Source organism: Tursiops truncatus, chromosome 18, assembly GCF_011762595.2.
Source record: "Tursiops truncatus isolate mTurTru1 chromosome 18, mTurTru1.mat.Y, whole genome shotgun sequence".
Classification (NCBI taxonomy): Eukaryota; Metazoa; Chordata; class Mammalia; order Artiodactyla; family Delphinidae; genus Tursiops; species Tursiops truncatus.
Genome location: NC_047051.1, coordinates 11,199,012 through 11,211,593, shown reverse-complemented (window position 1 = coordinate 11,211,593; position 12,582 = coordinate 11,199,012). Strand labels below are relative to the sequence as shown.

General features: G+C 33.8%; 1 protein-coding gene across 7 annotated transcripts in view; it reads right to left on the bottom strand.

Annotated features, from left to right (window-relative positions):
* The window catches only part of NBEA (neurobeachin), a 623,898-nt gene that overhangs the window by 356,990 nt on the left and 254,326 nt on the right, over positions 1 to 12,582 (bottom strand). For all 7 annotated transcript variants that reach the window (XM_033843595.2, XM_073795053.1, XM_019936759.3 and 4 more), the window contains one exon: positions 3,125 to 3,252. In XM_033843595.2, the coding sequence (XP_033699486.1) occupies positions 3,125 to 3,252 (128 nt within the window). The remainder of the gene's footprint in view (positions 1 to 3,124; positions 3,253 to 12,582) is intronic.

The following is a 12,582-nucleotide window of genomic DNA, read 5'->3' as shown; positions in this document are numbered from 1 at the left end:
AGGAATAGTGTGTCAAATTATGGAAAGAAGGGAAATGGAGGAGAGGGAAAAAGAAAGAATGATCAAGAGTACATGTTCAAGAATGAGAACATGACAGGATATATATTTCCATAGTCTGGGGCAGAGAGCAAGGATGGACCTTGGGTGAGTATAGGATCCAAGGCATGGGTGTGGATGATTGATCAATATTAGGAATTCTCACCACAGAACACAAAAGTTTTATCTACCTTCCCTTATTTTCAAAACTTACCTCTACCAAACATTATCAGTAACACAAATAATGTTGTATTCAAGTACAAGGAAAAAAATACTCAATATTATGTACCAGAATCTAAGTTTGGCAATGTTAATAAAACCAATAAAATACTTCCTATTTACAAGCGAAAACTAATTTTATTAATATTGTATAAATAAAATGGCACAGGAGCACAGAAGAGAAGGCATTAATTTGGCATAAGGAACCTGAAGCAGAACTCAAAGGATGAGAATAATTTGGGGGAAAGAAAAAAGGAAAAAGATCCAATGCAGAAGGAAGGGTTGTACAAAAACAAAGCAATGTGACAATGTGTAACTTACTGAATGTTAAAGGAATGTCCTCTATAGTAAGAGGACAGAGACTAGTTGAGTCTGAAAAGGAAGGTTATGACTAAATGGTGAGGATACCTAATGCTGTTCTGGAATACAGCAGAGGATTCTAGATTTTTTGATTGTATGGCCTAGCAGAAATTTGGAGGACCATATCTTAAGGTTGTCAACTTTCTATTGTGCCAAGTAATGGCATTTACAAAACGAAACTCAAAACTTAAAAATCTACCATTTGCTATCATCATTTTATTAAGAAGAATCATTTTAACACAAAAGAAGAGTATGAACATTACACCAACATAGTTTTAAAAATAGGATATTTAATTAAATTCTTTGGATTCAGAAAAGTGAAAAAGTAAAATTGTATTCTATCAAGGGAACACAAAGTGAATTCTTAATATATAACTTGGTCTAACGTTTCCTTTTTAGCACAGTCACCTTTATAAAAATCCAAGAGGATTATTCTTAATGCTGCTTCAACTCAATTCAGAGTATTTGAGGTAAACTTAGGGAAGCCCAAGAAAAACAGCTCTCAATTACAGGCTATTTCTCCTACCTTCTCTCTGCAGGGCTGGGAAGAAATAAGAAACAGTCCAGATGTCTGGCCATGGAAAATTCTGGAAAGGGGGCTACATGTATGGGGTTCTGACTGACCAACATAGAGCAGTTAAAAAGTCATCTGACAGTAACTCCTTAGAACTCAAAATTGTCACAAACTCATTTAGGAACCAATAATATAAGTTTTATAACTTCAAATAATTCCTTCTTTGCTTTGGCTGCTGGAAAACAGTGCTGAATTTGCATCCCAATTCTAATAACAGTACAGGATCCATTACTAACACTACTATATTACTAACTTTATTCCATGTTTATTTTTGCATGTATTTGTTCACCATTTATGAATTTCTTTGGTAAATTTGTCAGTTAATTTCTGGAAAAGATATACATAAATACTGAAAAAATTAAAAGACTTTTAGGGAATGAGGAAACATTTGAGATTTAATTTTTTAATGATGTTTATTGAATTTTTTTTCTTATTATACAGGTAACACATGTTATAGGGTCATTACACTATTCTCTTGACCTAGGACACTCTTCTAGTAAGCGGTATGGCTCACCTCCTTTAAGTCTTTGCTGAGATGTAACTTTTACTACTGGCTTATTTAAAATTAATCACCTCTTTAAAACTGCAACCTAACCCTGACACTTCTATAATACCAATCCCCTGTGTTGTACTTATCCTTTTACATAACACTTACCACCTCATATGCTATATAATTTAATTACTTATTTTGCTCAGTATTTATTTATGTTCTCTCTTTGATAGAATATAAGGTGACCAAGACAGGGATCTTTGTTATTTACTAATATATTCCAAGTATCTAATAGCACTTGGCCTAGAGCAAGAACACTGTATTAAGAAAAAAATGAATAGCCCTCCATGTGTCACTATTCTAAGAGCTTTATAGGCATTATACAATTTAATCCTTACAAGAACCCTGGGAGGGAGGTGTTATCATTGACTACACCTTATAGAAAGCAACTAAGCTACAAAATGGCTACGTAACTCACAAAGGTCATACAGCTAAGAAAGCAGTGAAACAGGGTTTAAATTCAGGTTATTAACTATTATTGTTTCCCCTAATAGAAACAGATTGTGTAAAAGCAGTTGAGACAATGACAGAACAGGTAAGGAAAACTTCCAACAGTAAATAGGACGTAAAAAGCAAATGTGTGTGTGTGTGTGTGTGTGTGTGTGTGTGTGTGTGTGTGTGTGTGTGTTGTGAGTGTATGTATGTTTGCAAATATATAAACATATATATAAATATATATATACCTGCTAAATTCAAGGAATAGCACCTAAAGCCATTATTCATATCAATATCAGGATCATCTAGATATTGATTACCCCTTTCTGAAGCTCATGAATATTTATAGAACAAAACTTCTGTTTAAAGAAGTAAGGCTTCAGACAACCATATTTTTCAAAGCTCCTAATACAGATGCTTATATTAAATCTTCCCAACAGTTAATTTATCTTCTTTGCCTTCTCACTCCATTTAAGCTGCTGACGAGTAGATAACAGCTTCATCAATTCCCAGTTAAGTATTTCTTTACATTTTCTCAGTTAAGGATTCTCATATTACACATGGTATGTGTGAATAAGAAAAGTCACTTGAAGCATCACTTTAAGAGTTAGAAGGGGATTTTAGAGATCATTGCTTAGTAAACATGCCACCCTAATGAAGGATATACAGCAGCCCTAATAGATTGGGATTATAAGGGCCAGAGCCTCCCATTCCAACACTTTTTCAAAGTTCTTCATTCTGTTATTAGCATTGACTGAGCAAACATGCTACTTTTTTTTTTTTTTAATGAATAAGGAGAAAGCATACATGAATATCTTACTAGAATTTGTGGAAGCAATGTCTTTATATTCTTCTGTCAATAAATATTCCTCTAGTAGCACAAGTTATGCCATGATTAATAGATACATTATAGGAAACTAAAATAATTAGAATAGAGAGAGAAATCATACCTTCTATCAATAGCTCTTGTCCATGACTGCCAAGAAGTGTACGAGATAGGAATGGGGCAAAGTCTACAAAAATTTCACGAAGAAGAGGAGCAACTTTTTCTAAAGCTCTTTCAAGTTTTGCAGTGATGCTGTTGAAATTAAGACATAAAGACTAGTAAATATGGTTCAATATAAAAAGTCAAATAAACTTTACTTCTAAATTAAAACCTTTAAAATTATAAAAGTCCAATTCTAACCCACTGAATAGTAACAGCTTCATGTAGAAGGGACACTGTAGAGTTTCACATCAGTCATAAGGCTACTCAAAAGACTGTTGCTAAATCAGATTGATTATACTGTGAAAAGGAATCAGGATCCTGTCACCCACAAGGGCCACAGATTCTGTCCATAACTCTAGGAGCTTCAAGAAAAGAAGTTCCTGTATGGCTTCTTTGTCTATCCTTCTTTCCACCAAAGAAGGCTGTTTCGAATACCTACTACACGGGTCACTGTGAAAGTTACAAAGAATGAGCTCTTGTTCTCAAGAGTTCCCTGAAAATTTCCTGAAAAGCAGGACAAATAAGGGGATAACTGAATTCAGTATGATACAGGTGAATTGCTTTGCCAAAGTAGGTGTTTTCTATTTCATAAGCCCACTTACTTTTTATTTACCAATCATTGTATCATTCATTATTTATATTGCTGACTATTAAATTTCAAGTTATATGACTTTATATAAGCACTATCTGACATTCTTGAAAGTACCTTGAGCAAGATATGTAAAAGTAAAAACACAGATAAAGAAAATAATTCTGCTCAAATAAATAATTTGGTAACATCCAACTGTCTCTCTTACAAGTAAGTGCTTTAGAGTAAGACTGCTTGAACTGGAATGCTGGCTCCATCGTATGCTACCTAGGTGACCTTGGGACATTAGACTTCCTATGTCTGCAAAATGAAGATGGTAACAGTGCCTACCAGGTGAAAGTTAATGAGCTAAGGCATGTAAAGTGCATAGAAAAGTGCTTGGCACATAGTGGGAGGTCAACAATGATAGCTCTTGTAACTGCTACTTTGAATAGAACACATCTGTATTTAATCTTACAAAATGTGACTCTGATATATTTGAACCAAAACAAAATCAATATAATAATCTTAGATGAGCACACATTCTTCTACACAGAAGACATGTACAGTAAGGAGTTAAACAATACTTTACAGTAATAAAAGTTCTGCCACAATGCTAAGCAACATTTTTGTTATGTATGAGGAAAACATAAATGACAAAAAGGTAATTACAGAATAATTTGCAATGTATTATTAATATTTAAAACTGAACTATTCCATCTTTTTTTAAGTGAATAGCGAGGGATTAGGGAATAATCTAGGATGCTCTTTCCTAACTTGGAAAGAGCATGATCTGAATCCTCTGTGGACACAAAGCCTCATCATTAACACTTCAGTTTAAGTTTACTTCCTCTTATTTGGGTCAACAGCTTTAGAGAAAGAAGAACTCAGAGGAAACTCAGGTTTAGTAACTTCCAAAAACACTTAAAGAGAATATTCTGGAGGAACAACTTTAAGCAAGAAAAAAGGACCTGGGTGGGGCTTTGCAGACTTGCTGAAGACAAAGAGTTTTCAATATTCTCCTCCACTCTGTTACTCCTGGAGCAAACACCTACATTAAGGCAGTGGTTCTCAATCTTTGGTGTAGGTTGGAATCACCTGCAAGGCCTGTTTAAACCCAAACTGCTAGGGCCCCAGCCTTAGAGGTTCAGCAGGTTTGGGTGTACCGACACAGTTTGCACTTCTAAAAGATTCTCAGGTGGCTTGATACTGCTTATCTAGGAAACACGTTTTGAGAAAAACTGTTTTAATGAAAGTACTTACTATTATTAAGTTGTAATAAAACAGCTAGGAAAGGAAGGACTACCTGAAGTCACAGAATAATCATCATAATAATGAGTTAGCTCTGAATTTTAGAGAATATAGACAGAATTTCTTTTTTAGATCCATTATTTCATTCATTCTTTCTAATCTCCAGGATCATGTTTGATGAAGCTTCTCAGCTAAAGTAATCCTCTCTACCAAGGAAAGGTAAGTAAGAATGGTAAAAGAGAACCTATGAAGAGGAGAAAAATCTAGATATAATTACTACTGTTTTTGCACCTGAATTCTGAGTGAAGCATGAATATTTATTTTTACTTAAGATTAACTGAGTAAAATTACGTTAGAAAAATTCTAGATTTATAGAGGTTCACATCAGAGTTATACTATTGGATCATAATATACTACTATCTAATTGAAGTCAGAAACATTTTTCCCTAGTTTAAGATTTTTTTTGCATATTTTACAGGTTTCTGTATAATAATTTAGAGGCTTCAGAACTGCAAAAGTACTGTTCTTGGTGATTAAAGTAAATATCAAATAGAAACTGATTAATCTATACAACTAATTACATGTGTGTATGTAAATGTGTATTAACTACCTTTACTTAAGGGTAATGCACAAAAAGATATTTCTCAGTGAGTGAATCCCTATAGTAAGACTTTTTGCAGCTATTTTCTTACAAAATGTTAACAGAACATTAAATGATGCTTTTATAAATCATTCTGCAACCATAATTTAAATATTCTAATAAAGGGCAAAAAAATGTTAACATTTTACCCAGCAAGAGATTAAAGGTTTTAAATACAGGAGATTATTATCAAATAATACTGCCAGATTTCTCTATCAAGCAAAAACAAAATTTTCTAAGTGGAAAAGTTGCATCATCACTTTTTCATAGTGAAGAAAATGGACATATAGATTCATCATAATGTGTTTTAAAGTAAACATAGTGTAAAGTATGTTATCTTCATTCTTACACAATTTAAATTCTCAAAGGAAATGATATAAACATAAATTTTAGCTTTATACCCTCCCTCCTCTATCATCTGGCAGATAACCACCAATTACTAAAAAAAAAAATTTAAAAAGATATATTGTGCCTATATTGTTATTTCAATTATCATCTCAGATAAATACACAGTATAAAACTATTTTTTCCCAATCCCAAGGCACATGAAAAATGTATCTGTTAACATGTTAAAAATTCTTTAAAATCTTAATAAGGGAGAACTCTTTGACTTTATAGCTTATAAAAATAAATAAATTATTCTTTCTCTTGAATGTAATTTTCATTTTAAAAGCGGAAGGAACCTATAGCTACCAGAAAAAGAACAAGGTCCTTTGGCAAATTATTTTCTAAAACAACTAGCATATTTCACTTAATTTAGGGAAAACACCAAGTACTAATTTTTCATTTGGAAGTTTTCATTTATTCAAAAAACATTCACTTAGTCTAAGACATTTTGTGCAGAGAAATAATACAAATGTAGACTTGATGGGGAATTTGCCCTTCATAGTCTAGTGTGAGGGTTATAATCTTAATAATCTGTTTATAACTTCTTAATATTTTAGAACATTCTTGGGACCTAAATATAGAATTTGTCAACTCTAGGCTGAAATGCATTCTCTTAAGCTACTCATTCCTCTCTCCCCACTTTATTCTTTTTCATTCTCTTCAGTCACACTAACTATGCTTATGATGCTATTTTGACTTTGGCTATTTTTCTTGATAGTAAGCACAAATTTTTTTAAGAAAGAGAATTACTGATTTCCATGAACACAATTATGGTTGCAACTTGGGAAATTTATCAACCACTCTAACAAAATGACCAATGATAGGAAAACTAAACATTCAAAGGATATAATAATGCTTTAGATGAATTTCTACAGCTCTAGTGCCTGGATTAAAACAATATGACTTAAAACACAACAGTTTAGTTTAAAAAACACAATCATATATTGGTTTTTACCTATATTAAGGAAATCTCATTTAGAGGGGTTTACAGATTCTAAGTAATTTGTAGGAATAAAACTATAAATAATCCATTAGAGAAAAAACATATAAAAATCCATGGCTGCAACTATTATCATATATATACACATACATGAAAATTAAAAACACTATAGGAAACTGGAAGAGAATATTAACCTATAAAAAAATCAAATGGAAATTCTAGTACTTACACAAAAATTAAAATTAAGAATGCAGAAGATTAGAAACAGTTAAAAAGAGAATTAGTAAAGTGGACTAAGGTTAAAAAGAAATACTAGAATGATAGAGAGAGAGAAATAGATAGATAGATGAGAAATACAGAAAATATCTAATATATGTGTAATTCAAATCCCAGAGAAAGAACAGAATGATTCTGAAGCAATATTAGAAGAGGTAATGGCTAAGAATTTCCCATTAATATCTTTAAAGCATTAAAAGGAAATAGCTTCCAACCTAAACTCTACTTTGGTTCAAAATATCCCTCAAAAATAGAGGTGAATTTCAAAGATATTTAGTTAAACAAGAAGTGAGGGAATTCAGGAGTGTCAGGCCTGCACTAAATGAAATACTAAAGGGGGTGTTCTTTAAGAAGAAAGAAAATGATAGCACATGTAAGTCAGATACTCAAAAAGGAATGATGAGCAGAAGTAAATGATAAAAATTTGGATAAATCTAAATATGTTGACCAATAAAATAGTAATTATATTCTCTTGTTGCATTTACAATTGATTTTTTTCAGTACGCGGGCCTCTCACTGTTGTGGCCTCTCCCATTGCGGAGCACAGGCTGTGGACGTGCAGGCTCAGCGGCCACGGTTCACGGGCCCAGCCCCTCCACAGCATGTGGGGTCTTCCTGGACCGGGACACGAACCCATGTCCCCTGCATCGGCAGGCAGACTCTCAACCACTGCACCACCAGGGAAGCCCTTGCATTTACAATTTTATGTGCACACACACACACACACACACACACACACACACATGCATACACATATGTATAAGTGTATTTGCCAAATTTGGAGTAGATGAAGTTAAGCTACACTGAGATCCATACATTGTCTGGGAAGAGGACTTATATAAATCAGGAATTAATGCTGCAATCTAGAAGATGATCACGTAAAACACTATTTCTCAAAGTGTATTCTTAGAGCCAGCACACCAAGATCACTTCATGTAATGGTTAATTTTATGTGTCAACTTGACTGGACCACAGGGTGCCCCAATATTTGATTAAATATTATTCTGGGTGTGTCTGTTAGGGTGTTTCTGGATGAGATTACAATTTGAATGGGTAGATTGAACAAAGCAGACCGTCCTCCCTAATGTGTGTGTGTTCATCCATTCAACTGAAGACGTGAATAGAACAAAAGGCTAGATAAGAGAAAACCCCTTCTACTTGATAGTTGGTCTTTGCTGGCCTTCAGACTCAACTGAAACATCAGCTCTTCTGGGGTCTTGAGCCTCTCAGCTTCCATACTGGAACTTATACCATCAACTTTCCTGATTCTCAGGCCTTCAGTCTTGAACGAGAACTACATATTGGCTCAGCAATGTGTTTTAACAGGTCTCCCATGTAACTCTGTTGCATACTGATGTTTAAGATCCACTGCACTAAGGAAAAGATAATAAGGTATAAACTTCAACCTAACAGTTTCTTGTTACTTCTCTCTAGTGAATGTTTCTTAATGGCAATATGAATAAAATTGATTAATCACTGCCAAGACTTGGAAGTAAGGAAGGAAAGCAGAAAAAAGCTCATAATAAGCATCAAGAATAAAAAGGAGGGGGCTTCCCTGGTGGCACAGTGGTTAAGAATCTGCCTGCCAATGCAGGGGACATGGGCTCGAGCCCTGGTCCGGGACGATCCCACATGCTGTGGAGCAACTAAGCCCGTGCGCCACAACTACTAAGCCTGCACTTTGAAGCCCGTGAGCCACAACTACTGAGCCCATGAGCCGCAACTACTGAAGCCCATGTGCCTAGAGCCCATGCTCCTCAACAAGAGAAGTCACTGCAATGAAAAGCACATGCACTGCAACGAAGAGTAGCCCCCGCTCGCTGCAACTAGGGAAAGCCCACGTGTAGCAATGAAGACCAATGCAGCCAAAAATAAATTAATTAAATAAATAAATTTATTTAAAAAAAAAGAATAAAAAGGAGGGACTTTCTTACAGATTATATGAATGTTAAAATAATAATAAGAGAATATTATGAACTACATTATGCCAACAGAATCTACCAAAACTTACACAGGACAAAAACTGAAAATCTGGGGATACTTGTAACATTTTAACTTAAAAACTTTCCCCAAAAAGGAAATCTAGGATCAGATGTCTTTGCTTGTGAACTCTACCAAATATTTTAGAAAACAAAGAAAAACAAATAAAAAATACCAATCTTACATAAGCTCTTCAAAAGGTAAAACAGATTTTACATCACAAAGAAATTGGATTTCTTTCAGGAATTAAAGGTTCGTTTAGCATTTTTAAAATTAAAAGTCAATATCATCGACCATGTTAGCAGAAAAAGGAGGAAAACCACATGGTCATCTCCATGACTTACCCTCTCTTTAGAGATAAAATTCTATACCCATAATGATGGTAACTTGGTTAATTATAAACACAAGAGAATTCTTAAATTTGATAAAAAGTATCTTTATTAAATAGACAGGAGACATCATAATTAATGATGAAATGTTCAAAGCTTTTCATTTGAGATGAAGACAAGAATGCCTTTTCTAACCGCTTCTATAGAAAACTGTATTGGAGATACTAGGTGATACTATAAGTCAGGAAAAAGAAATAAAAAGGTGTAAGTATTTGTATAATGGGGGATAAAACTTTCAACATTCATGGATCAAATGACTGTCCATACATGCTTAGTTAGAAAGAATTATAGATAAATTAGGAAACGTAAGTATCAAATTCTACTTTTCACCTTGAAGGGGTTAAGATGGTCTACAATTACCTCCCATGCTAACAACTAGAAAATTTTACAAAATGCGGAGAACAACTATTTTCATACAAAATGTGGGGTACAAAATCCTGAGGAAAGAGAAACAAATGAGGTGAGTCCCACCATCACCCAGATTTCCTACATGGAGGTATTTCCCATATTAGGGCAGATACAGAATCCAGCAACCTTTCTCAGTTGACAAGATTAAAACTGTAGTTCAAGGAGGCAAAGGTGAATAGAATTTGGAGGGCATAGTATGCAAGAGGAAGGTGTATGGAGAGCACAGTAATCTTTGGCTGAGTAACAATCTAGGTATGGGATGCCTGAAAGCTCCCAAGATTAGAGTAGAACAACTTCTGAAGAAAGAACAATTATGGAGGAGTCATAACAGGCATCTTCTACATCTCACACAGGTCTAGAATTGTCTGCGTTCCCTCTGGCCAAAAAGGAGGGACCTCCTTAGATATACTGAGCGTTCAGGAGAAATCCAGCACACTTTCTAAGTGGCAAAATTAGCCCAAGAATAAAGGCCACCCTAGATCTGCCTTAAAAGATCTTAAAAATGCTTCATGAGGAAGAATGGTCTTTCGAACAAATGGTGCTGCAACAAATGGACATTCACAGGAAAAAATATAAACCTGGACATAAACCTCACACCTTACACATAAATCAGCTCAAAATGGGACCCCGACTGAAAACTAAAACTACTACTTAAAACCACAGAACTTTATAGAAGACACAGGAGAAAATCTTCAGTACTTAAGGTGAGGTGAAGAGTTCTTAGACATGACATCATAAGCTAGACTACAATAAAAATGCAAAGTTTCCTCTGCCAAAGACTTTATTAAGAGGACGAAACACACGAGCTACAGTCTGGGAGCAAATACTTGGAAACAACAATTTTGAAAAAGGACGTGTACTTAGAATACTGAATTCTTAAGGCTCAAAAGTGAAAAAGCAATCTAATTATAAAATGGGCAGAAGATATAAACAGACATTTTGCTGAAGAGAACACACTAATGGAAAATAAGCACACAAAAAGATGTTCAGAATCATCCATTAGGAAAATACAAATGAAGACCACAATGAGATATCACTACATACCTACCAGAATGGCCTTAAAAAAAAAAAAAAAAAAGACAATGCCGAATGCTGGTGAAAATGAAGAGAAACTGGACTATTCATACATTGCTGGTGGGAATTTTTTATAACACTAAATAGGTACTTACCATATTAGCCCAGTAATCTCACTCTGGGCACTTATCCCAGAGAAATGAAAATGTATGTTCACATAAAAACAAATGTTTATTGTAGCTTTTTTGGTACTAGCCAAAAATGGAAAAAACCCGAATGTCTTTTAGTGGGTGAATGGTTAAACAAACGGTCGTACATCCACACCATGAAATAATACTCAGAAATACAAAAGGACCCATTAATACACACAACACTTGGATGGACCTCATGGCATTATACTGAGAAAGGTCAATCTCCAAAGTCACCTCTGAAACACTTAGAAGTCAAAGAAGAAATCATAGAGGAACTTAGAGAAAATACTGTATGAAAATTAAAACAACATTAAATTTCTGAAATACAGCTAAAACAGTGCTTAGTGGAAAAGTTATGGCTTTAAATGCTCGTAATAGAAAAGAAGAAATCTAAAATCAAAGATCTAAGCAAGGGATTGGCAAATGTTTTCTGTAAAGGGTAAGATACTAAATATTTTAAGATTTTAGGGCATACTGTCTCTGTTGCAACTACTTAACTCTGCCATTGTAATGTGAAAGCAGTCACAGGCAATATATAAACAAATGATGTGACTGTATTCCAATAAAAGTTTATTTACACAAAGTTTATATATAAAGTTTACGATGGCAGGAAGATTTGGTCCCTGGGCTGTAGTTTATAGACTCCTGATCTAAGTTTCCACCCTAAAAATCTAGAAAGAGAAAAGTAAGTAAACCTGAAATAACTAAAAGGAAATAAAAAGAGTGGAATTTGATGTAATAGAGACAGAAAAAAAATTAATGAATTTAATGTCTAATTTCTGGGGGGAAAATTATAATATTGAAAAGTCAATGGGTACTCTAATAATGCTAAAATGAGAAAAGGCATAAATTACAAAATCAGGAATGAAAGAGGAAACATCATTAGAGATCCTACAGGTGTTTTAAAATAATAATATAATAATAAAATTATGAAAAACTTTTATGGCAATAATCCAATAACTTAGATAAAATGACTAAATTCCTAGAAGTCACAAATGACCAACACAGATGCAAAAAGAAAACAGAAAATCTGAATAGTCACTTATCCAATGAAAGAATTTAATTTGTAAAACCTCCCCAGTAAAAAAAATATTCCAGGCAGAGATGGCTCCACTGGTGAAATCTCAAAGCTACAAGAATAAATAACACTAAAGCTACAAGTGACATTATCTTTCACACAGAAAATAATAAGGAAATTACAGATAATATTGAGTTGAGAAAAGTCTAAACAATCTAACAAAGACTACTAAATTTAAGTGGATTAAGCAAAATTGCAAGACATAAAATCAGTGTACAAAAGTCAGTTGTCTTTCTATATACTACCAACACACAAAATCTTTCTTTTTTGTTTTCAGTCCTATTAAGAAATAATTAAC